The 27,812-nt window shown below is 35.9% G+C and overlaps 1 protein-coding gene across 2 annotated transcripts in view; it reads right to left on the reverse strand.

Moving 5' to 3' along the window:
* The window catches only part of LOC142344842 (uncharacterized), a 79,462-nt gene that overhangs the window by 17,694 nt on the left and 33,956 nt on the right, over positions 1-27,812 (reverse strand). For both annotated transcript variants that reach the window (XM_075396843.1, XM_075396845.1), the window contains exons 3-10: positions 21,816-21,896; positions 21,291-21,377; positions 20,779-21,040; positions 17,501-20,563; positions 16,161-16,664; positions 9,182-9,265; positions 9,024-9,101; positions 4,651-4,914 (exon numbers count right to left, since the gene is read on the reverse strand). In XM_075396843.1, coding sequence (XP_075252958.1) covers positions 4,651-4,914; positions 9,024-9,101; positions 9,182-9,265; positions 16,161-16,664; positions 17,501-20,563; positions 20,779-21,040; positions 21,291-21,377; positions 21,816-21,896 — 4,423 coding nt within the window. The remainder of the gene's footprint in view (positions 1-4,650; positions 4,915-9,023; positions 9,102-9,181; positions 9,266-16,160; positions 16,665-17,500; positions 20,564-20,778; positions 21,041-21,290; positions 21,378-21,815; positions 21,897-27,812) is intronic.

The following is a 27,812-nucleotide window of genomic DNA, read 5'->3' on the forward strand; positions in this document are numbered from 1 at the left end:
GTAATGAGATTTTAAAAAAGCAGCATCAATGTTCACAATGATAACTAACCTTATCCCAAGAAGAATGTGATCTTAGAGTGCTCGAAAATGTTGCGCCAAATGTCAAAAATAGCGCAAAAGTCTACGAACTCAATGATTTGGCCAAAAAAAAGGTTTCCAGCCATCTGGTGCTTTATTCAAGGCTAAAATTTGACCCTGTGAGCTCTCAGCCTCAGTCAAGACCTCAGAAGGAGATTTCAGACTCAACGGTCACAAAGGTGTAAAACAACAGATATAGTGCAATGAATGCGTGTTTATAAAAACTACTTAACATACCAGTTTATTTTCGAGCAAAAAAAAGAAAACCCCGAAAAATATCAGGTACTGTAAAAAAATTTAAAACAATCATATGATCCCATTTCATTCACAAAAACAGAAAAGAAATGTTCAGTAATTTGGCAACACTAGTTGCGTATAAAAAAAACTAGCTGCCCACCCAGAAAGGAAGCTACGTTAAAAGGAATAAATCACCAAAAATGAACTAATACGGAACTGAATGTCAATAACTTGGCTGGCGGATAAATCAGAGTCTCCGCCAAAACTCCTACAATCAGAATTCACTCACTGCTTGAAGCAACTAACGCTTACATAATGTAGGGCGTGCCCGCTCTGACTAACCACTCGTTAAAGATTGCTCACAGACCATCAAGAACAATTTTACTGTCCTCATTGACTATGTTTGAAAAAATTGAACAAGAGTATCGCTCTATGTATAACTTATGCATTCCACTCAAAACCATAAAGGTCCGAAAAGCTGAATCACGACTTGATCAAAATTGGTGCAAGAAAAGTTATGAACTAAAAACAGTAGACAAAAAACACTTCCGATTCCAGCAGTTGGGGCATCCGATTAGGCCACATTATTCTTCTGTGGGATCTTAAAGTTAAGCAAACTAATGTAGCAACTTTGATTTTGGGAAATTTACCAACAACCAAACATGAAAACTTGGATTTGCTTGTTAAATAATCATTGGATTAAAAGCCAATGGAAAATCTCAAGAAAAACCAATTCATGTATTCGTACAATCAGAGAAAAAAGTCACAACGCGCATAAAAAATCCTAACGGCCTAGTCAATATCAAAAACCTGCGAAGTAAGTATTGCTCAAAAATACCTGATATAGAATTGAGTGGTATTGTTTTGGGTTTCTGGTAAACGTCAGTCTTGTGAAAAAATACACGGCTTATTCTTTGCTCAGTGCTGGCAGCGGATGACTTGCACATGCAGTCCCAGGCAAGTTGTCCCAACTTGAATTTATCCACGCAATTCTTGGTTGTTTGTTGCTCAGCCGTTCCAGAACGAATTCTTGGATCAATTTGGTAGAAGGTTGCTCCCCTGCCAGGCATATCTGTAAACATTTTAAAGCGTAATGAGATTTTAAAAAAGCAGCATCAATGTTCACAATGATAACTAACCTTATCCCAAGAAGAATGTGATCTTAGAGTGCTCGAAAATGTTGCGCCAAATGTCAAAAATAGCGCAAAAGTCTACGAACTCATTGATTTGGCCGAAAAAAAGGTTTCCAGCCATCTGGTGCTTTATTCAAGGCTAAAATTTGACCCTGTGAGCTCTCAGCCTCAGTCAAGACCTCAGAAGGAGATTTCAGACTCAACGGTCACAAAGGTGTAAAACAACAGATATAGTGCAATGAATGCGTGTTTATAAAAACTACTTAACATACCAGTTTATTTTCGAGCAAAAAAAGAAAAACCCGAAAAATATCAGGTACTGTAAAAAAATTTGAAACAATCATATGATCCCACTTCATTCAGAAAAAAAAAGTTCAAGAATTTGTCAAAACCGCGTACGCATAAAAAAATTAGAGCTGCCCACCCAGAATCGAAGCTACGTCAGAAGGAATAAATCACCAAAAATGACCTAAAACAGAACTGAATGTCAATAACTTGGCTGGCGTATAAATCACAGTCTCCGCCAAAACCCCTACATTCAGACTTTGCTCAGTCTTTGAAGCAACTAACGCCTACATAATGTCCCATGTCGGGCGTGCTCATTCTGACTAACCACTCAACCCATTAAAGATCGCTTAGACCATCAAAAAAACAATTTTACTGTCTTCTTTGGCTGTGTTTGAAAAAATTGAACAAGTATCTCTGTATGTATAACTTACGAATTGAACTCAAAACCAAAAACGTCAAAAAAGCTGAATCATGACTTCCTAAAAACTGGTGCAAGAAAATTTTTAAACAATAAAAATTTGACACAAAAAAGACAATTGCAATTCCCACAATCGGGGCATCCGATTAGGCCTAAATTATTCCCTCTGTGATCTCAGGCACAGTCTTGAAAAAAGAACGCTACAATGGAATTCGCATACTTTTAATGATCAGCAAATTGATAAAGCAATTTTGGGCAATTTGAAAACCACATTTTTTTTGTAATGTTTCGTAATCACTGGAGTAAAAGCCACAGATCATTCCGCGTAGAATATTTATTCAGATACCAATATCGAACATGAATAGATGATGTTAATATACGAAAACGTCTCTATTTGGACAGCAGACTAAAAATTAATTCATTTTGATAAAAACTAAACCACAAATATGTTTTTAAAAAATCAACGCACAAAAAATCAACATTTACTTTAAGAAAGTCTGAAAAGATTATCATAAAAAACTACATTGCAAATCGCACGCAGGCAAAAAGATTCAAAGTATGAAGCAAAGTTGAAAAATACAAAATAACACTGACGTCAACGAGCAGCCATTTAAAAGACCGCAATAGCCCAACAATTAAGGGCCTCAGTAAAAAAAAAGCTGGCAAAAACTCGGCTCTTCCCAATTACTTGTAAATCTGAGTCATCCAAAAATTCACGTCTCAGACTTTGCTTAGAAGTAGCAGCACCTGACTTCACATAAGGCCTCAGTTAAGGCGTCCCAACGTCGTCCATCTGCCAAGCAAAAGTCTAAACCTTTTCAAAGCATCTTAAAATATGTGCTGAAATTCTGATTCGCTATGTGCTCACAAGTCAAGCTGATAAAATAGCAGTAAAACATGCCAAGAAAAGCCTGCACTTGAGAGCATAAGACTGATGCTCTTTCTTATTGAGGGCTGCGACGTGCGACAAACTTCTAATATAATCACTCCGAACATATATCAAACTGTACCAAGCAACATACATTAAAAAAACAAATAAAATACGTTTTTTCAGGAAAGGATCTCAAAACCGGGCGCGCCAAAAAGGGAAATTTAATTCTAAACAAATTCGAACTCGGGTTCGTGCTGCCTGAGGCATCAGTCACGGAAAGTTGTCCCCTTATATCTTGGTCACACTTCAAATATTACAAACAAGCGCTTTTTGAAGAAAAACCACAAAAAACGGAATATTTACTGCATTGTTACAAATATTTGTGTATACTGATTAAAAATATTCAGGTTTAAAACTGTAGTTGTAGTATTACAAGTAGTAAAAGATTTGAATTTACCCTGAAAGTATTCAGAATGTGGCTTGATTGTGACTTCTCAAAAACTACATGTTTCAGACTTTTTTCAGAACTCGCTGACCTCCACATATGGTCCCATGTACGGCATGGAACTATAACGATTCAATCTTCAGAAATTTCTTGATGCGCCACCCCCAAACAGTTTCTCGGAAGCTTTCCGCAGAAAACTTATGCCATATGGTAAAATAAATTCGAAATGATCATCAGGAGATTTACACAGTATTCACGAACGCGCCAAGATTGCTAACTTACAACCAGATCAATCCATAAAGTCCCGCTCCAATATCGAGCAAAAATATAGCCTTAAAGTGTATACGAATGGAAGGAAAACTCCTTTAATTGCGAGTACGCCACTAATGATTTTCCTTATTGAGAGGCAAAACCACACACACAAAAATACGTAACAACTGCTGAAGTTCTAATTGAATGTTCCGCAAAAAAGCCACCCATCCATTGTGACATTAAAAAACCACAAACATGAAACTTTCTGTATTAACTGATGCTACAAAAAAGCAAAAAAAAACCGTTGGGCCTGATCTCAAAACTTGAAACTACACAAAAATGAATTCAAAAAATGAGACCCAAGAACTGTATCCCATTCAGTTTCCTGCGGTCTGAGGTATCCACAGTCCTAATATAACCTATGCCGACTTTTTGATTGAAATGTCATTTGCAAAACAGAAAACATTTCCTCAATTGCTGCCGAAAACTTGAATCGTTAAAAAATCAAAATTATTAATAGTACTTTATTTTCGACAGTTTTGCTCTCGCGATACTCTGGCACAGACATGTACTTTCTGAGACAAACATCGTCTTGTTATAAATTATTGGGATGAAGCAAGCAAACTTCATTAAGTGAAAGATATTTACGGATTAAAGATTAGAATAGCTCGGTCATAGAGAAAATACTTCGGCCTATCTATTTCAAAAACCTGATACTCCGGGCTTGTATCAACCAACTTAACCCATTTCTTTCTGAGACTTTTCCCTCGACGTGCTGAACAGATCTTGCAAAATAAACAGACCTTTTCAAAGAATTACAATAGTCGGAACACAAGCTAGGTATAAGGCTGAAAGTCTGAAAATGTAAGGAATTAGGTAACAACTGCAAAATTTGTAAAAAAAAAAATACTTTTATGTCCCAACAAACCTAATATAGGATTAAGAGGTATTGTCTTGGTCTGATGAGATGTCTGAGACTTCTCCAAAGCCCCACTGTCCAAAACCTGCTTGCAACTGGCAATCACTCTATCCCACGACGGATCGAGAGGAATGTTCACAATCTTTCCGTCCTGCTTCGGGCTGTCACCAGTGAGGAGAGGCTCATCTTGAACTGGGGTTTCTGTGTTGCGTTCGGGACTTGAGGGCGTGACTATTGCTGGTACGTATAACTCTTCTCGCGATCGGATGTGTTCTAAATCAAAACGTTATAGTACAAGTCAATAATTACAATAATATAGGTCAATATTATATTTATTATAGTATATTATATTTATATTATATTATATTATATTATATTATATATTATATTATATTATATTATATTATATTATATTATATTATATTATATATTATATTATATTATTTTATATTATATAATATTATATTAAATATTATACAAGGAGGCTCGTTAATGTGCGTTCGCACATGATGTTCCGACCCGAGCTCATCTACATTTTTGACTTAAATGTCAACCAAATGAAGAGAACAAAAATTGATGTTTGAGTTTTAAAAAAATCGTTTCACGCCCAAACTACTAATTGAATTACATAATGCCATGACTAACAGCGCTCACAAGATCTGCCAAAAAAGACTACGCAAAAACACAAAAAAATAAGCAAAACTAAAAAATTAACGGCAAAAACTCAATATCTAAATGTGAAAGCAACTAGTAAACAAAGCGAAAAAGCAATCAGATAAAACCTCAACTACACAAATTTACTTATTCTTAACTAAACAGCAGATGGAAAGTTTTCTTAATGAGACTAGGTAACAAGTCGACAAAGAGAACGAACAATGAGGCGAAATTCAAAAATTAATCAAAGCTTTTTAAACCAAGAAATTTCAAAATTCTTTAAAATCATAAGCTTTTAACTAAAGACTCCTCGATGAACTAAAAAAACAAAAAAACCTGTATTTGGTTAAACTAAGCCATAGAAAAGAACTTAAGAAGAACTCAAAAATTACAAAGGATTTGCGAAAACACAAACTATTGCTACCATTAAAATAGTTAGCTATTATCTGAAAATTATGTATTTTTAATTCAATTCTTATTTCTACTAATTCAGTTGAAGGATTTATACTGAGAGATTAAATAAGTTTGATTAGGCCATATTTGAAAACCATTGGGCTCTGCTATTACGCGATTTTTCTGAAAGAAGAGAAACAGAAACACAAAAACTGACCACTCAATAAATGTTTGTAAAAACGCAGATTGTCCAACAAACAAAACATCGGTGACAAATAATATCAGTAGATATGTTATTTTTTGAAATACAAGAAATTGGATGGGACCTCTCATTGATGAAAATAAGTTACAACTTGACGAAAAGAACAAAAACTAAAAAAATTGAAAAAAAATAGAAAATGTATACCATAAACCTAAAAACCAATCGCTATAAACTGACTGCTTCCAGTAACATCATTCACTCAATCCTCAATTACCAGCTTATGAGACCTGTCAACAATTTAAGGCTACCTAAAGAACAAAAGCAGGCAAAAACAGGCAAATTCATGAAAAAAATGATCGAGAAAAGTGTCGAAAGCATTAAGAAATGAAAAATTCACTAAAAAATTTTCTATTCTCAATTTTTTAGAGCAATGGATTTCTTCTTTTTCATCAATATAACTTCAAAAATTCATCTAATATGAACAAATATACTAGATCCACAAAACTCTTGAGAAAACTCAACGCCATTAAAATTATTAGCTTTCAACGTAAGCCAGTAAATACGCTAAATTCTGCCCCGATGAGACAACAATTTTGTTTGCCATTCATATTTCATCAATATGACCATACAAAAAGTTATTGACTATGAAAACAACAGCAAGGACAGGCAAAAAGCAAAAATTCAGTAGAAAAAAGCCAGAAGAAAGAGTTGAAGCAATTTAAATCATAAGCTCTTCTCTGAAAACTTCATCTATGATCTGTTGAACGTCTTCACTAAACCAGTGGGAACTATCAGTAATAGGACAAAGTGACAAGATTTCAAAAGGATCCAAAAAAGAAAAGGTACCCAAAAATTATGAAACCTCGTGGCATTGAAGTTTTAAAACTAATAGGTAGAACCGCGAACCGCTAACCAGATTAATTTTGGCTGCAGTGGAAACAAAATGATTCTGTCAGTACTGAGACTGACTAACAAGTCATGAAAAAGTTTAGGATTGATTATAGTTCAAAAAGAATTTCGAAAAATTATTTTTAGAGTCTTAAAAGCCCTTAAATTCAAAAGCTTTCAACGGAAGTCATTAACTACGCTCAGATATAAACCGATGGTAGTGACAAGATGTTTCTCATGACCAAAAAACATCACAGCAAGTCTTAAGACTATGGAAACCACAACAAAAACAGGCAATAACCAAAATTCAGTAAAAAAATGCGAGAAGAAAGTGTCGAAGCCAATTAAATCATTAGCTTTTCTCTGAAAACTTTATCTGTGATCCACTTAACGTCTTCTTTACGCCATTGGGATTAGACTAATATTTTGATAATGTGTATAATATTTGAATAATGTGATAAGAGTTCAAAAGTAACCAACAATGCGAAAATATCCAAGTATTTTTAAAATTTGGAATCTTGTGTCATTGAAGTCATATAAACAGTAATTAGAAGATAAAACCGCTAACCCGATTATTTTTAGTTGCAGTAGAAGGCAAGTGGGTCCTGTCAATACTGAGACTGACTAACAGTTCAGAAAAAAGTTTAATATTGGTTAATGTTGATAAAAATTTTTCGAAAAATTATCTTTAAAGTCTTAACAGCCATTAAATTCAGAAGCTTTCATCGGAAGTCATTTAAAACGCTCAAATATGCCCCAATTGGAGTACAGGGATAATTATCCTAAATAGACAATCAAAAAGACATCACAATAAGTCTTATGATTATGAAAACAACAACAAAAACCGGAAAAAACCCAAAAATTCAGTAGAAAAGTGCAAGAAGAAAGCACCGAAGCCATTTAAACAATAAATTTTCCTATGAAACATTTATCTATGATACCCTGAACGTCTTCGTTAGGCCAATGGGAGCTAAGAATTCAAAAGTAACCAGTAATACGAAATTTTCCAAAAAGTTTAAAATTTTTTTTTGAAATCTTGTGTCATTCAAGTCATATAACCAATAGTTAGAAAATAAATCCGCTAACCAGATTTATTTTAGTTGCAGTAGAAGGGAAGTTGGTGCTGTCAATGCTGAGACTGACTATCAGTTCACGAAAAAAGTTTATGATTAGTTAATGTTCAAAAGAATTTTTGCAAAACTATTTTTAAAGTCTTAACAGCCATTAGCTGTCCACTCAAAGCATTAGATATTTTCGTTAATGCTCATTACGGAACAAAATGCACTGTTAGTCATGGAGCTCACGCCATAGGACACCAAAAATTAGTAATCCTCAAAAAAATCTCAAAATTTCATTTAAAATTACGAAAAATACGAGTCGAAGACAAAAAAACATGAGCAATTCCTCGAAAAACAATTTTTTTTGTTCATCGGTATTCATTTGACTGTAAAGGAGGTTTGTCATTATCAGAACCTCAATATGAAAAGTGACATGTCTCTAGGTGACTTAAAAAAGCAAAAAAAAGAAGAAAAAATGTATAAAAAAGAGCTCTCAAATAGAATTCGAATTTTTTTTTGATAGTGAACTTTTCTATGCGACCAGAACTTTTTTATCGCCTTTAGTCAAAGTTGGTTCATTTTCCGGCGTGAAATTTAATTTTGAAATACTATTTTTATGAAAACTATTTTAATTTGAAGAAAAATGACACAAAGTGAACATATATCCCGTGTTCACACAAAACTTCAATCCTCGATAACTCCTCGAAAAAACGAAAATCAAAATAATCATTTTAATTTTGAATTCTACGCTGGACCAGCTTTTTAATGATACCACTCACATTTCTCTACGATGAATATATCGATCGGCCAAAATTGTCTGAACAAAAAAACCCATTTGAGTATATAGTTCCTCTCCCCACCCCCCCCCCCCCCCACAAGTGGGGTCGGAACTATTATATTATATATTATATCATATGTATTATATTATAAAATACATTTTGTAATATATTAAATTATATATTATGTACTATATTATATATATTTCATATTATTCTTTTTATGCAATCATAAGTTTTAGAAAACAAACAGAGTTTAACCTCCACTAAAACCAGCATTTAAAAACGGATCTAAAACATCTGTCAGATTTTTAGAACAAATGTAACACCAGGAAACGGTTCATTACAATCAATATATGTCTACTGAGTCTTTAAGTCGATGTTATTATGGACAAAGAATGCACTGCTAACCACTGTGCTGTGATGATATCTTAGACGCTCGTCTGGGATCCTTTTTGTTCACTTCTTTTGTCCACTTCCCAACCGATCCTTAAATGGAAATCTTTATTATTCACAGATTCTGTCGTTGAAAAGTTTCAAAAATGAAACAACTCAGCATAGCTACTCACGTGTTCCATTGTACACTTTCCAGTACCATCTGAACGTAGTGCCACTCTGCGAATAGGACCCAGGGTGCAAGTCCAGATATCCCCCTAGAACAGGCCAAAGATAAATAATGTCTCTCAAAACTATCACCTCAGTAATTGTCGTACCTCGCCAGCAATTTGCTGTACTAAAAAGAAACGTCTTTCTATCTGCTATACTTTGCTAGGTTTGTATCATCACACGAATCTCAATTTTGCAATATTTCTTCACTTTTATTCGCAAATTCATCAGATAAAACACTCCTCGAGAAAAGTAAACACTCAAATAGCCGTTTTATATAGTAAACTGTCTATTTTTCGAAGTACATTATCAGCCATATTCCTATAGCCGATTGTTTTAAATCTTATTTGATTCCACTGAACATGGCTGGAATGCTAACTCGTTTAATTTTAGAAAAATGACAATCACGCAGAAAATTCAGTGAGAAGTTTCCAAGTTATGCATGCGCAGCAGTAAGCTCGGTCACAAGTGCAAATTTTAAAACTTGATCATGCATTTATCATTTTAAATGAGCGTTTGCATTGTGAATTCAAAAGCTTTATGAGCAAGTTAAAGATATTTTACGAGACTCGAATTACGGCTGTTTAGAGCAAACTGACAAACTTCTCTAAAAGATTTTTCTAAAAGTACACGATTTACAATTTTAGTCAGTTCATAAAAAATTTAACCCGTAGCCGGCAGACTGCCGGAATAGCTGTGAAAGACTTGCGTGCCGCAAAACACAGATAGAAATGAGTTGGAAAAGATATTGCGGCCACCATAAAAACTTTAATTCAAAGGGGGTGTATCATTGAGAACGCTTCTGGGTGCAAAAAAAAAATTTTCGACAACGGAGATGTTCGAACCACTCTCCCCAACCTGAAAATCAGAAGCATTAAGCACTCGACTACCACGCCCTTTTCACGGTTTATTTTATTATCATTTTTGTTTTAGCAACAGACATGATTTCTGAATGCGGGCAATTTAGATCACGCAAAAGATCGCGCAAGAAATCAAGCATTAAAAAGTCACCGAAAAAGTCCAACGAAAAAATATTCGAGAAGAAATGTAAAACATAACCGACTAACGTCGGGCGAATTGCTCTCAAACGACCGGCGGGCGGTTGTCAGCACCTAGCCACTGTTTAGTGAGGTTAGCTTTCGCTTGATTGAAGAGGCGTGAGGCTAGGGTAATAGACGATATTATCACGCCACATAACAGCCGCTGAAGTCAACAAAAGAGTTAAGGAGAGAGAGAGAGAGAGTGCGAGGTAAAACGTGAGCGAGAAAGAGAAGGAAAGAAACGCCAACCAACACACACACAGAGAGAAAGAGAGAGAGCTAGAAATTTTTTCCATGAGATTCTAGCCTTGTTAGTAACTAAATCATATAAAAAAATGAAAGTGCAAAATTCAGAAGAAAACTTTCCACATTTCGCAGTGACGCAAATGTTCAAAGAACATTTTTTGCCTCTGGATTTTTGTCATGTAACCCATCTGCAAGACTTAAAAAGCTTCGTTGGCCAGTATTAAAAGTTAAACTCAAAAAAAGACTCAAAAACTGCAAAAAAAATGACAAAAATTTCAAAAAATTGAAAAAATCATAAGTTTTGTTAAAAAATCGATAAAATTTGTAATATTAAAAAGTTCAAAACTATTCTATCGCAATAAAAATTGTTCAGTAACCTATTATCAAAGCCTATACGAGGTTTCTTGGGGCCGGAAGAACTTAGATAATGACAAATTTTGAAAAATTTGAAAAAAAATTCAAGTTTTATCCAACAATTGCTAAAAATCGTGATGTTCAAATGTTGAAAAACATTCTATTACCAATGGAACCTATGCAGCAACGTATTATCAAACCCTTCAGGAGGTTGTCTGAACCCTGAGGCTGAAAAATCTTGAATAATGAAAATATTTGTCTAAAAATTTTAAAAATAGCAATTTTTATCAAAAAAATGCTAAAATTCGTGATGTTTAAATATTGAAAATGTTTCCATTACTTCTAGAAACTACATAGTAACCTATTATTAAACTCTCGAGGAGGTTCCTTGGCTCTTGAGGCTGGATAAACCTAAAAAACGACAAAAACTTTCAAAAACATTGAAAAAATTTGCAAAATTTATCAAAAAAATGCAAAAAATTCGCAGTGTTGAAATGTTGAAACCATTCTATTACCACTAGAATCTATTCAATAACCTATAATCAAATCCTAGAGTGGATTCCTTGACACCTAGGGCTGCTAGGGCTGAAAAAACTTAAAAACTGACAAAAATTTTCAAAAATCTTGAAAAAAATTGTGAAAATTAGTATAAATTTGCGTTTTTAGCTAGCAGTTGTTCGTCAGTAGCTAGCCACGGGTGGGGGGAGGGTGCACGGGGGTGCCGATGGGGGTGGCGACAGTCGGTTGGGGGGGGCAACAGGGCGGTGGGGAGGCAATAGTGGGGGGGTCAGCAGTGGGGGTGGGGGTGGGGGGGGTGTTCTTCAACCTCTAAGAACCGCTGTTCACACCATAAGTATAAGACTCCAAAACTGTTTGAGCTGAAACAGAGCTAAAAGGCTCTAAGAGCACTTAATGCCCGCTGGGCGCTACCTGTTTATCCCGTTTTTGAGGACGAAAAGTCAAAAGCGTCAGACGAAAAATTGGTCAAGCGAAAAATCGCATAAAAAAAAAGACCGACAGGACTAATATAATTGCTACAAACTTCGTTTGAGAGCAATTAAACAAATGTAAAAGAGCGTCAGATAACAAAACAAAAACAGATAGCAGGACCTCTCCCGAAACACAATTCAAAAACCTCAATTATCTACTGACCTCACAAAAAAACATTTTAACAGAAATATTCCATAAAAACACGCAAAAAAAACCCACGGCCCTTTATGCCCAAAAAATAAAACAAATCATGAAACACTAGGAAAATTTCGTTTTGCAAGATTTACTGCTGTGAGAAACAATAACAATATCAACCATTTTTTTTGAAAACCACCGACCCTATGCAACCTTAGAATGGGTAAACAATACAACAATCTAGAGCAAAACAATTGCAGACAAAACGAAAAAGAGGCAAAACTAAAAAAAATGAAATCAAAAAATTTTTGAAAATCAGTGGAGTCAAAGTAAAATATACAATTACATTCCAGAATCCTCAACCAATTTGGAACTAGTAAAATATATTTCAGCAGTTCAAATGACTAAAAAAAGGACAATAAAAACAAAAGAACACAAAAAAACGAATTCACTTCAACAATTCGCAAACATACGGTTGTGTCAGTCATTGAAAAAGCTGAAATTGAAGCCATTAAATTGAATCAAAAATGATCAATATCACACTGCAAAACCCAGCCAATGATAACTTGTTTGAGAAAGAACGAGAAGACCACAAGAAATAACAAAAAAAACTTCAAGATTGAAATATCAACCTTCATTATTTGAAAAGAACGTTTTAAAATCAAAAAAGACTGCTAAAAACTTAAGCGACTAAATCTATTTTTTCTCATTAGCAACCAATGAAAACTGTCCTAAATAAGACTAAACAAAAAGAACAAAAATGAAATCAATTTTTTCAAAAACTAAACAAGAAGCTTGTAATTTCATTAGCAAACGAAGAGAACTATCAATATTGAGAATAAGAAATAAGACAACAATAAGTACAACAAATACATGCAGAACTCAAAAATTCATTATTTGAAAAAAGCCTGTAGTTCATGGAAAGCAACAACTAAGACCCAAAACAATGAACTGGATTGATTTAAGCGTCATTGTCAACTGATGAGACCTGCCATTAAGACCTTAAGAGAAAAAAAACAAAGTAACAAAAAACTCGCAGAAATAAAAACCCACATTTGTCGAAAACAATTAGTGTCACATTCAAAGAAGTAAATAGCCTTCAACTGAAAAAGAAAAATCGATCAATCCAACCTCAATTAGGAACCTATGAGATCTGTCCCCAATGTGATCAAATGACAAGACAACGAAATTCACTGAAAATTGTTGAGAATAAATAGTGTCAAAAGTCATGAAAGCGACTAGCTATGGACTCAAACCAGTAATTAAATTTAATTGTCTGATTAGCAGCCAGCAAAACCTGTCACCAAGGATACTAAGTGATAGGATGAGAGAAATATTTGAAAAAATATGGCAAAATTCAAACATTTTCTAAAAATTTATTTCTACAAATAAGTTTAAAGTCTATAGCTGCCAGTTGATGAATGCAAGCAATTGCAACTGGACGCAATAAGAACGTGTATCATTTTAATAGCGCTCAAGAGAAGAAACATAACCAACTATCGTCGCGCGAGTTGCTCTCAAACAAGCGACGAGCAGTTGTATTCGTCAGTACCGAGCCACTGTTTAGTGCGGCTAGCTTAAGCTTGATTGAAGGGGCGTGAGGTTAGTGTAATAGACGATGACATCACGCCACATAACAGCCGCTGAAGAGGGCGACATAACAACCGCGCGGCATCAACAAAAGAGTTAAGGAGAGAGGGTGTGCAAGAGATAAAACGTCAGACGGAAAGAAACCCCAACCAACAGAAAAATTTAGGAACTTTTTTTCATGATGGTATTCGACTCTGCAACTTTTAGGTTTCTATCCTTGGTAGTTAAATCTAATAGAAAACTGATAAGTTTAAAATTTAAAAGAACATTTTTCACACTTTAAAAAGAAAAAATGTTCAAAACCATTTTTCGTCAATTGAGTGCTGTCAAGTAATCCATCTGCATGACTGAAAACATTTCTTTGGCCATTAAGGATCGTTAAACTGAGAAAAGAACAAAAATATTCAAAAAAATTTTAAAACAATTGTAAAATTTTTTAGAAGCTTACTAAAAATCGTAATTTTTATATCTTCAGAACCATTTCATCGTCTCAAGAGACTATCCAGTATCCCTATTACAAGCCTTTAAGTTTCATTGGCTCATAAAGACGTAAAAATTCGGAATACAATTTTTCGAAAATTTTCACAATTAATTTTTAAGAAACAATTGCAAAAACTCAGTCATTAAAATAAATATAACCATTACATTAACTCTAGAAACTATGCAGCTGCTTACTATTAAACCTCGGAGTAGGTCCCGGGTGGACAAAAAAATTCAAAAAATTTCAAAAAAACTCAAAAATTGCAAAGATTTTGAAATTTGTTTGAATTCGTGATATTGAATGCTGAAAAACATTCAATTACACCTTGAAACTATGCAGTAACCTATTATCAAACCCTAGAGGAGGTTTTGTGACTCATAAGGCTTGAGAAACCTTAAAAAATAAAAACTTTCAAAAAATTGAAAAAATAGTGAAAACTAGAATAAATTGCGTGTTATTAGCGAGCGGTTGTTCGTCAACAGCTAGCCGGGGGGGGGGGGGGGGGGGTTGGTGTTGCACAGGGTTGCAGAATGGGGTGGTGCAACAGCGCGTGGGGGAGCAACAGCGCGGGGGCTGGGGCAATAGTTGGGGGGGGGGGGTGTCAACAGTGAGGGGTCTTCAACCTCTAAGAACCGCCCTTCACACCATAAGTTTAAGTCTCCAAAACAATTTGAGCTGAAACAGAGCTAAAAAGCTCTAAGAGCTCTTAATGCCCGCTGGGCGCTACCTGTTTATCCCGTTTTTGAGGACGAAAAGTCAAATGGGTCAGACGAAAAATCGGTCAAGCGATAAATCGCACAAAAAAGATCGACAGGACTAATATAATTGCTACAAACTTTATTTGAGAGCAATTAAACACTGAAATCAGAAATCAAATTGATGCATCTGAAAATTTGTTCAAACAACAATTTCACTCCACTTTAATGGTAGTTTGGCAAAAAAAATCATGCCTCAGACCTACTCGATTTTTCGCTCCCTTTTATACTTCATCGTGACTAAAATCACCACTCCAATTTGACTTCTCTTTGACGCGAAAAAGCCGAAAAAAATGTGAATTGATCTTATTAAAAAACAGCACACCAATACAATCCAAATACTTAGGATTGTAGAAACCAAAAGCACCGCAATATAGCTACGCTCGGTTTATCGCTTCGCAGCTACAAAATTACTTCAAAAATAGGCCGCTTACTATGTAAAATTGGGATTTGAGCGTTTACTTTTTTCAAGAATTTAATTAATCGGTCCACTGATGAGGCATCAAAAAGGAGAACACCCTTCAATATACAATGAAAGAACTTGAACAAACTCTCATTCGAGATAATATCTGCTTTGTTATTAAAAAAACTACAGTCAAAAATGACATGTGAAGTAATTTCTATCTTGTAGTATTAAAAGAAGATAGTGGGTACATTTAGTGCCACAACAGCTCGTTATTCATCCTACAGGTGGTTACAATCTATCAAAACATCTACAAAGCAGAATACACTCAATCTTATTTGAAAATGAGGACAATCTTGAATACATGAGCGACTAAATCCGCAGATTATGATATCAAACTATATCCAGTAAAACATAACATTAAAAACAGCTAATTAATGTAGTTTATTACTGTAGAATAGATGGGGTATCGCTCGTCTGAATGTCAGACGAGCGATACCCCATCTATTCTACAGTAATAAACTACAATAAACAACCTTTTCTGAAGATGGATGATATCAACTCTTTCACCAGAAATGTAAATCGGTAACAAAAAGTACAGCAGCACCCAAACAATTTCTACAAACAACTGTCATCTGGGGGCACGTAGAAAACAAATATGACCCCCGAATTTATCATAATGTTTGACTGCAGCAAGCTTATAGTGCTTTTCAGAAAAACCAATCACTCTCCAAAATCATTAAATTACTGTAATATCGAGATCAATTTGTTGAGAACTCACCTTCTCTGGCTAAAATAGTACCCTGTATAAAAAACAAATCAAACCGATCAGTAAGCTTGATTTGAAAGACTAAATCTTAGTGAATTCCGTAAACACAATATGTTACATAACCAGCTTGTTTCAACTTTTGATAAATTAAAAGACCCAATCTAAAAATCAGAACTTACATTGAACTCGATTTGAAGATGGAACACTTTTAGAAGGACTCCCGAAACTGCTGAAAGGACTCTTCGTTTCCGAAAACGCCGTTCTCCGCTTGCCACTGTAATTACTGCCCGAATCTGAACTCACCGACGACACAACCGCTGTTGGCTGACACCGTGTTAAATCGCTTGTATCTGAGATCTGTCGCGATACCCTAGATTGATTGTCATCTACCACTGTCAATTGGTCGAGTGATATTGACCTGCTGGTTACATTAGAACTATAAGACAGTCCAAATTTTGATCCTGACAAACTGTCGTCACTAGTTTGTTTTCTGGGGTTGCTTGAAGTGTTGGTGGGGCGATCAGAAAATCTGCTCAATTTGGATGCAGACTGTTTGGATGACCTGTTTTCAACTGATGATGATATGTCTCTGGTTTTAACGCTTCTTTTGTCTGGACGAGGTTGCTTTTCATTAGTTCCTGATCTGTCTTCAGGTCGGGAATTTGTTGTTCGAGAAACTGTCTCTGAAATGTGGAGTAAAAAGTACCACATAAAGCAACTGTGTTGTTCAAATTAGTTCACAACTTTATTACTCAACGCCAAAACCAAATGAAAAGACATAACTGTCACAAGTTAAACGATTTGCTCTCAAGCGACAAGCGGCGGGGTAGGGGTTTTAGTTCTACAGAGATTCAAAGTGAACAATTAAACCAATTTTGGCGCATTCATTTGACTTGTTGCAATAAACTGCCGCCTATTGAATTCAACTTAAAATTCTGAAGCGTGAAATTGAGAAGTAAAGCATGAAAAAATACAAAACCAATTACAAAACCTTACAAGTCTGGCAATTCTTAGCCCAGACTTGGATAACACTTGGAAGTTGATTCCCAAGTCAAAACAAACTTTTCAAAATTGCGAAGTCTTAAATCAGATTTGGATTAGACCTGCCAATTCTTAAATCAGACTTGGATTAGATTTGCCAATTCTTAAATCAGACTGGCCAAATCTGAAATCAGACTTGGATTTAGAGTTACCAATTCTTAAATCAGACTTGGATTTAGAGTTGCCAATTCTTAAATCAGACTTGGATTTGGAATTGTCAAGTTTCAGCCAATCCTTGGATTTAGACTGCCAAGTGTAAAAAGTGACATGATCATGGTTCTGAATCAGTAATGAAATGAGACTTGTAATTAGACTTGCCCAGTACTGAACTTGGCTTGGCGTTAGGTGCGGGCTAGTTCCACCGATATTCGAAAAAGCATCAGTTACAATTTTGATGAACATTTACAGAAAATGTTCATGCTTAGTGTACAAAATTGGCTCGCCACAGTTGGCAAAGTTCTAAAGGTAAGTGTCTTACCTTTCCGAGTTTCTGTAGATCCCGGCTTTTGCAAATTACCAGGCAGAGCTGCGCAATGATACTGTTTAGTCCTGCTTTCCTTGTCAGATGACTTCTGTTTACTGATCTCGGCAGACAGCTTTGCAACTTTCGGAGGTGGTATTGAAGTTCCCCTCTGTGATGTTTCAGATGCAGGTTTGGTCTTATCAGTAGAACCAGCATTGAAGAAATACTTCACAGGTGATGTTTTCTGGCTTTTAGACTCCGAGTTTTTAATTTGAGTGTTCGCTGAAACAGTAACCGTTTCCCGTCTGGAGTGTTGTACACGTTTCTTTGGTTCAAAAGAAAATGTATTTGAAAGTGGCTCATGCAAAAAGGTTGAAGTATTCAATTCTGCAGAACTGGCCGATTGACTAGATGATTTTTCAACCTTGTCTTCATGGGTTCTTTTCTGTTCTGCAGAACTTATGATAGGTGATTGGCCCGTTAATTTTTTCATCTCGGTTTCACGATGTCTTTTGGACTCTGCAGAACTTGAGCTAGGTGAATGCCTCGCTGGTTTTTCGATATCGGTTTCACTGCGGTTTTTGGAGTTTGTGGAACTTGAGCACGGTGTATGGCTAGCAGAGTTTCCAATCTCGCTCTCGCAGCTTTTTTTCGTCGAATCAGCAGAACTTGAGCAAGGCTGGCTCTCAGGTTTTTCAGCCTCCACCTCTCGACATCTCTCCGATTCTGGGGAACTTGAAATAGATCGTTGCCTATCTGGTCTTTCAACCTCGATTTCGCGGCTTACTTTCTTAACCGGCTCAGAATTTTTGGAATCCAATTTTGTCTTTTTCGTACTTTCTAGTTCCCTTGAAGAACTCGATTCCCTCTCGTCCTTCTTGCGTTTCCTTTTAGATTGTATTTCGTCGTGCGTTGAACTACTTGATGAGTCTACAGTTGCACTGGAACTTCCATCACTGTGCTGCTTTTTCTTAGGAACAGTTTTTCTGGCTCGACCCTGCATTGATGAAACCTTAGCACCTTTGTCGGTCTCTGATGTAGGCAACGGCACCGTAACCGCCACAAGGGAGCCAGTCGATTTCTGAGCTGATAGGTTTTTTTGAGCTGCTCTCAGGGCACTGAAGTCAAGCCTCACTTTAGGTACTTTAACTTCTGGCTTATCACTACCTACGTTGGGCTCCGAAATTTGAGTAAGATTGGGTTCTGGCACTTTAGCGACTTTTGGTTCCACTGCTTTGGCAATTTTTGGCTCCAGGGCGTTGACAGTTTCGGGTTTCCGAGCTTTCGCTCCTTCCGTGTTTGAAGTAACTTTTGAAACCTTTGGTTCTCCAACTTCTGCAACTTTGGGCTTTGAAACTTTCGCAGAAGTACGTTCTGGAACTTTAATTGCATGTTTCAGAATTTTCGAAGCTTTAGATTCTGAAACTTCTACAATTTCTGTTTCTGGAGCCGTTGCAACTAACAGTTCTGGATTTTTGGCAACTTTAAGCTCTGGGCACTTGACAGCTTTCTGTTCCAAAACTTTGGCAGTCTTGTCAGTGCTAGCAGTCGATTTTCCAACAATTTTCGGTTCTGAGACTTTCACAGCTTTAACTTTAGATTGCTCCTTATGGACTATCTTCGTTTCTGTGACTTTGGCAAGTTTAACTACGGGCTGCTCATTAACGATAACATTGTACTTAGTACACGCAGCAGTCAAAGATGTTTTTGCAGTTAATGGAGAACAGACATGGTCGCAAGTTTCAAGCATTTCAATGGTTTTCAATTCTGGGCCTTTCTCCTGTTTTTGGAAAACTCTAACCTCAGGCTGCTCAGTAATGACCTTCGGTATCGGTAGTTTTTCAACAACGGAGACTTCAGGCGCAATTTCACAAGGCATATCACTGCATGGTACCAGCATTTCAATGGTCTGGAAATCGGGACCTTTTTCTTTTTTCTCAAGCCGGCTAGCTTTAAACATCATCAGCTTTTGCTTAACTGATGCTCTGGAACGCGATGGCTCGGCAAGTACTTCTGGGATTACGGGTTTTAATTCAAAAGGTTCCATTTCTGAAACTTCTTCAGTTTCGGCTTGTGGTGTGATGTCAGACAATGGCGCGTTCAAAATTTGAGGTACAGTAAACCTTGCGCTGGTGTAACTAGTAGTGTGGTTCTTACAAACTGCTCTGGCATCATTGACTGAAGCCGAAAGGGTTTGAACCGTTTCTAGCGCACTGCAACTTTCAATATCAACCATCTCTGCTGATAAATTTAGAAGTGGAGCATTCTTGAATGTTGGAAGCGATTTATTCCGTACATTGCATTTCTTGACCTGAATGCTCTGCTTACAGGGAACAGTTTGAATGCGGGCAACAGTTGGCAACACAGTTGCGTTCAACCTAAGTGGAGGCGGAGAACTAGAAGGTGGAACATTTTCGGAATCGAGCACAGCCGTTGATTCCACCAACTCGTCCATCGAAGAAGGAAGATTAAAAGATGGTGATTGCGATAACGGACGAGCTGATGGTGCCGCATTGATAGAAGTTGGTACGCTAAGAACGGCAGGATGTGGTTCAATTTCGTCATCAAGCGAATACTGCAGCTGATGTTCATCCCTTTCATGCAAGGATCTTTCCTTTTCATCTCGACATTTCAGCCCGCACTCAATACACGTATTCGGGTGAACTTGTTTGTAATGCCGTTTCGTTTCCCGAATAGTCGAGAAAAATTCATTCACGCCTCCACACCAACGACACTGGCGGTTGCGAATACATTCCGGTTCCCGGATCAAAGCCATTGATTGTATAGGCTCCGGAGCAGCAACAACCGGTCGTGTCGCTGGTTCTCTAGGCACTGTTGTTGATATGGCTGGCTGTCTGTTCGAGATTAAAGTAGGAATTGAGGCGTAAGCAGCTGCACATTTAGCAGATTTTTTGAGATGGCGCTTAAAGTGTACAAAGTGTTTGAAACATTTGAGGCACTTCTGTTTCTTCGATGCTTGAGGTACTGCAGGCGGCACGGGTCTGATTGACGTCACGGCAGCCTCGGGTGATGACGGGATTGCTGATTCCGGGGAATTCGGCGAGGAGTTGGTGATTCCTACACGACAGGTCAGAGTTAACAGAAAGAAACCCGCCTCTAAACGCTTAGCTACGAAGATATATTTTATGATAGATAGTGATTTAACTTATTTCAGAGCTGGGGTGGTAGCAGCTATAAAAATTGTATACTTTACCACTTTCGATTATTTTAAAAAATATTTATGAACTTACCAAAAACTTCAGTTTGAAATGATGCATGAATGTGAGCCTTACCCGGCATTGAACTGAGATTAGATGCATCATGTTCGGAATTTGTTTGTGTCGGAGATATACTAGGCTGCCGGACTTGCTCAAATCTTGAAGATGCAAAACTGCCCCCTCGCACAGTTTTTCTGGCAACATTTTTGATGCCAGAATGAGAATTTCTTGACTGTTGTTGAGGATGCTGCTGGTTGCTAGGGTAGGACAAGGCGGAAGAAGACGAACTTGTTGACTGCCGGCTTCTATCATTCCCGAAAGTTACAGACACACAGGGCTACAAAGCAAAATTTAATCTCATTACAAATCAAGTCGGAGTAATGACATTGTGGAGGCAGGGGTTGCGGGCGGTCTAAACCTAACAAAGTTTTCCTTCACACCATGATTTTAGTAACCTCAGCAGAACCACTCTATAATCATAATTTGAAATCATTTGAAAACCGAAATATTAGATCCCTTGACTATTTCTATGGGTCTCTATTTCTATTCATCAATTGACGACTAGGGAGTGATAGAGTGACCTTTACCTTGAAAAGCGGACTGATTGAAGTGCAAAGGGTGGACTCCGCCTGCAGAGACCTACTCGGAACAGCATCCACAGAGCCTCCTGTCTCCTAAAATTTCATCAAAATTGCTTTTTTTTACTAAAAACTATTTTCCACACGCACGCTTTGATTGAGAACTGATTGGTTTTATCAGGTGTTTGAACAAAAACTGTCCCTACGAATGATGCATACTGGCCAAAATGTTTCTGCAACAAACAAAAGCTTGTAATTGACACAAATGGAAAAATCTTTTCGTCATTGCTCAAATCGCTCCCCCTCCAGTACACTATCCACTATATACTAGTACACATCACTAAGCTGGGATGGGGGTGGGGGAATGGAGCTGGTTCGGAGGAGGACCAGAGAAAAATGTTTCGTTTTCAATTCGGTTTCAGAATGTATGAACTATCCTCGGTTATCTTTAATGAGAACGATGATGATGATGAACAAAACATTTTTTATTGCAATTGCAAAAATTGTTTGTAGAATGCGTTGCCTATTAGCTACCTGTTTGTTGGTGTCGTCTCCACTCATATAAGCAGTAGTGGCTGCATTCGACACATCACTGCTATTTTCATCGTCACTCGACTGAAAAAGAAACAAAATGAAACATTCTCTTCACAATATTCGAAAAAGAAGCAGTTTACAGATGTCGAATGCGCAAACCCTAACTCTCGATTACTACAAATTTATAAGCGCTTAAAATTGTTCACTATAAAAACCTAGTTAGTCATAAAAACCCAATTAGTATCATGTGATTAATTTCCCTTCGCCGTAGCAAAGCTTATTATGAAGGATAAAATAGCGTCCCAATAACCTTTCCACGGACACCACTGATTTAAGTTAACAAGGCTCACTAGAGGCCCAAATATTAACTTACGACTCGTGGCAGAAAAAAAGGACCAGACATTATCAGTGGCCACATGGTTGAATTGAATAATGGTCGAAAATAGGACAAATTCACCCTTTATTCGGGTACTGATAAAATTACTCTTTGTGTAATCGTCTGCTGCAAAAATGGGCAATCAACTTTTGAATATCAGCTCTAGCTGTAATACATCAGTTATTGAGAAATTTGATGATGTTAATAGTACTCTTCAGCAGCAACTATTTTGCAAAAATGACTGTTCAATCTAATCAATAATTGCTTCCTGCAAATACGACATCTCTACACAAAACTCCATATAACGCAGAATGATCATGAAGATAGTTTGGGTACTTAAATGCCCACGCGTATTGATTTCACCTCTAAACATGTCCCAAATATTCTCCCAAAAAGCATCCATGTCACATAATTACTTTAAAGATAATTTAATTAGGGTTAATTAAAAATCCACGCCAATTAAATTTACCCCAAACATGACCCAAATAACTATAAGCAAAAATCAACCTGTCGTCACATCACGTTGCAGTTAATTAGGGAGTAATATGACTACACTAAAGAAGACCCAAATATTTTGCAAAATAACTGAAATTATTATGGGTAAACAAATGTCCAAGCGGCAAAGAAAAACCCGATATGTCACAAATACTTTGAAGATAATTAGGGGCAATTAAAAGCATACGCCACAAAAATTTACCCAGAACAAAATAACCCGAGTATCTTTACGCAAAATTACAACCTGTCATAATTGATTTGCAGATAATTAGGTAGTAATAAAACTTATTCCAATTATGTTCAGTCATTAAACAAACCCAAACCTTCAAAAATATAACATCTCACATGACTTTAATACTAATTACAGTATAATTAAAATTAAAAACACACGCCAATTAATTTCACCCCACTAGGTGTTGTGAATGATTAAGTGTAAAAGAGCCGACGTCAGAAAGCGCCGAAACCTGACGTATTAAGAAGACCCGAAGGTGGCCTTTAATTACCCTTAATTGTTAGTTGATTACCAAGGAAAGTATTTAATTGGGTAAATTGGTCTCATGTTCGGTTGTGTTAGTTCCATATCAAGTTCCCTGAGCCATGGCCATGCCCCGCGATAATTTCTTAACATAATTATTAATTCGCTTTCAGTTTCTTAGCTAGAAAATATTAAAATTTCATTTCTAAAATACTGGGTTATGATTGGTTGAGAATTTGGCAGTCTTATTTCAGAAAGCAATTTAATTAGCTGCAAAATTTGTTTTAACTTATCACCCAAAAATTTCCCTCATCGCCCATTTGAAAATTTTTTGGATCTCTTCGAAAAGCGTTCGGTCCTAATAATTTGTTCGGTTGCAAAAGATTCATATTAAGGCCTAAGCATAACCATTGAGGCAAAACCGAATGCGCTAGTCTCGTTTTCGCTAACAAGATAACAGCGTGTCCCACTAATGTTAAAACAATTCTTCAAATATTCATTCTAAATTGTTTCGGCCAATATTCACGTCGGCTAATAATTCGGACAAACAGAATTAAACGCACATTACTTTTGAGGTAATTAGGGAGTATTAAAATCGCAACCAAATATGTTCTCTAATCATTACGACCCGATAAATTTCATTCCAAAATATGCTGACATTATTTTAAAAAAAACCAATATCACTAAAACCACTCGTGAAACAAAAAAATTCAATTGAACAAAAAATTAGAAAAATTCAACAATTTCTTTATGTAATAGAAGAACACCTCAAAACTAAAGCCTTTCTTTAACTCAACTCCGAGCATTGGAAGCCCCACAAAATAAAGGTAGGACATAATAGGCAGACCCAGTTGCAGATCTCTGAAGAATGGAAAAATAGCCAGAAATAAAAAAAAGTAACCATTTTCTGTTATATTTCTTAACAAAAATACTGTTTATACAATCAAATTGTAAACAAATTAATACCCTAAAATTCTTTTGAGCAAAAAGCTTCTTCGATCTGCACCGAATACAGCGGGTGAATCGCAAGCAAACAATAGCCGAAGAAAATTGTAAGAGAAAAACCAACAAATAAGCATAAAACTCAAATCGATTTTAAAAAACTGAAAAACATGATCGGTTTTTATAGGATGTAATGATAAGTCAAACATCAGTACATCTTAAAATCATCAGTACATCCTATGAAAACCTCTTAACCAAAAAAATATAAATCAAACCACATAAACCAAAAAAAAAACTGCATGAAAAAGCTGCACTAGAACACCAAATTTTGTTCGCTCACAAGAATTTTTCTCAATCATATTTCTCGCTCTCTCGAAAACAACGGCATGAAGAAAAATCACTCTCTTTAAGCTGCACTCTCCAGTTTTGTTAAAGAACCGTACCACTGCAAATTTGTTCAGGTATTTCATTTCTTGCTTCAAAATCACTGTAATAAAACTGATTACAAGACTTCTCAAAAGCTGCTGAAACGAGGTCACTATTATTCTTCTTCGGGTCATAAAAACGAGAACGCTTAAATAGCTTTTGAGAGGCTGATGGGGGATCACATTTGACAACTAATCTCATGCAAAAAGGTAATTACTTTGGAGATGTTTTGGAGCCACTTAAAATTTTGGAACCACTTATGTTCACCACTAAATTTGCAAAAGTTTGCTGAACCGCCTGAACCGCTGTAGAGTCAAATACCCTTTCTTAAAACACGCAATTTGCACGCAATGACGCTTGAATTTGGTTAAATGTATAAATATATACAAGCATAGGCATAATTTACCAAAAAGGGTAAAAAAATGTTAATTGACAAATAACAGACTGCCTTCTCCGCTTTGCCAATTATCTATTGACCAAATCGAAAATTTTTCCAGTGCAGGAGTTCCCAATGCTATTCCAAAAAGTAGGAAGATAACCAAATTGTAGTAAAAAATATCTTTTCAAACGCTGATTTAATTTTTATTTGTAATGACAGATTGTTCCATTTAGTGGCCGTAGCATGAAAAAAAAATTGTAAATAATTAGACCAACGATGGTCTTGTAATATAATTTTATTGGTTCGACCGTGAATATGATTATTTGCGCTCGGTTGTTTCAAGTTTCCTTTGAATGGCAGTTTTCTGTTAGTGATTTAATCATAAAAAAAACAAGATTGAACGTAAGTCAAGTCACTGTTGCACGCCTAAAATTTGTTGAGTTTGAGTTCTTTTGAAATTTTATGTTTGGATCAGAAGAATCTCGCTTTTAATCCCCCAGTTTAATTGTCGTTCCAACGATGTTATCAAATTTTACTAACATTATTACGAAATGACGGCAGTCAATGAAAGCCAACTTCTGGCTATGAATAAAGCAATTTCTGGCATTTTGACTTCAGCGGCACTATCGACTTGCGAGCACGTGCGTGTTAAAATTCTAGAGGACATAATTGCTTCGTGATAAACCGAGTATTGGTATCTCTAAGCAGACATATTTGCAATTTTGAATAGCATTTTCGCTTCAGTGAGTGTTTGTTGAACGAGTTGAATTAAATCCCCACTCATATTGGTACAAAATGTCTCTTGATTTGTCTTGCCAATGTTTCTACATGGAAACAGTATTTTATGCTTCCATTCGTGGGCAAAGAGAAAGTAATCAGTACAAAATGGAGGGTAAAAGACAAACCCTAAATTTTATTGCCTTTCAAAATCGTCTGGTGTTTTATTATTCTAACTGAAGTCAATCCTAAGGCATGAAAACAAATCAGGCCACACTGAAATCTTATATACTCACAAAATACCCCCGACTTTAAAGTATGCGCAAGGAAAATACAACATTCAGCTGAAACTGAGATTGTTCCATTCTTATTTGATCACTGAACTTTTAATCTTTGAAACTGTTCTGAGTGTTTATTTGCACAGGTTACAGTGTGTCAATAAGCAACCGAAAGGTTAAATTTGCTCAAGATTATTTTGAATCGAATCAAATGAAACTCAGGGACATAAATTCTCAACCCACGAACACAGATCACGACGTTATTTTACTAAAGCAGTCAACAAAATTCTTTAAAGACCAACTACCCTTCTGACATTATTCCATGGGAAACCGAAAGATAACAGCATAACATGCGACACTACACTAAATGAATAATAGAAAAAATAAAGTACTAAAACATTCTCCAATTTTTTCTAGCATGGCTGGTCGATAGCCAGCCAGTAGCTTCGTAGACCTGGTCCAAAAAGAAACAGACCAAAGAAGAAAACACTATATTAAATGCTGAGATGTTACATTTTGATAGGAATCTTTCTCTCTAACTAATTGCTGCTTCTAGCAACTGCTCTCAAATAACCCTCAATTATAGTGACACATACTCATCTCTTTGAATTAAAGCAAAGAAAAGTTAATTTCAGATTGAGAAGTCACTTTTGGAAGTAAGGTAAGTCAAGTGTGATAAAAAAATTAATCACGCGAATTAATAAGAGTGAAAAAGGACGTCACACACGCAACTCAAATGAAAGCCCATGAACGAATGAACAAAAAGCAGGTGTCACGTCATATGGCCGTGACAAAAAACTTGACGGCGGAAAAACAACATAGTCGGAAGAAATTGGAAGCGTCTGATCTTACAAACCGCACCTGGAGAAAAAGGATTACCTTTTGTCTTAAAACAGTAACTCTTAACCGCACTAGAATTGAATAAAAAATTAGGTAAAATTTACACCGCTGTTATAACGAGAAAGATTTGAGCATTCATACAATGGGAACAATGTAAAGAAAAGTAAATTACATCATGCAGCGACAAAACAAAAAATAAGAGATTTGAAATAAAAAATCTGAAAAAACTCACTGCAATCTTGATAACGCAAAATTATATACTATAAAATCATTTCTAACGTTGAAAAAAGTCAAAATTCATAGTATGCAGGACGTAATAATGAGTCAACACTTTTCAACGGAATTCCAGCATTCTCAACCCTGCATTATAATAAATGACATATACTTAAACCAACAAAATTTAATTCGCAGGCAAAAGTCAATAAAATTTTAAGACAAAACTATACATCCTAGAAAAGCGTACATCCTAGAAGAACGCGAGAATGATACATGCTAGAATGCGGTGAGTATGGACGTATTGTACACAAACTTCTTGATTTCTGTGATGCTTAGAAAAAACTAACGAACAAAAAAGTGAAAAATGAAAACAAACAGTTCAAAGATTCAAAACATTACGAACATTTGAAAAGAAATGTCAAAACACATTAATTGATTGCAAGAAATGTCTTAAAATTACACATTAATTGTCTTTTGTATTTAAACAATATTGTGTTGTAATTAAACAATTGTATTTAATCAATATTTAAAACTGTAACAAAGACAAAACTAGGAAAAAATGGACAAACTCAAAATCGGATTAGCAAGTGTACGATTTTTTTAAAAAAAATACTTACCTTAAAATAAATACCTTAAAAATAGGCAATGAACGCATGAATAATCACAAAACATGCAGGAAACACCAAAAATGCCAAAAAAGTCAAAAATTCAACTCAAAAATGACAAATAAACGCAAATTTTACAAGAGAAACGCATTTTAGGCTCTCAAAAACACTGTTGCATCATACTCAGAGGATTACATATTACACAGCCGACATATTGCAAGAAAATAGCCACAATAGTGTCCTTGATC

Source organism: Convolutriloba macropyga, chromosome 8 (genome assembly GCF_964194025.1).
Source record: "Convolutriloba macropyga chromosome 8, txConMacr16.3, whole genome shotgun sequence".
Taxonomy (NCBI): Eukaryota; Metazoa; Xenacoelomorpha; order Acoela; family Convolutidae; genus Convolutriloba; species Convolutriloba macropyga.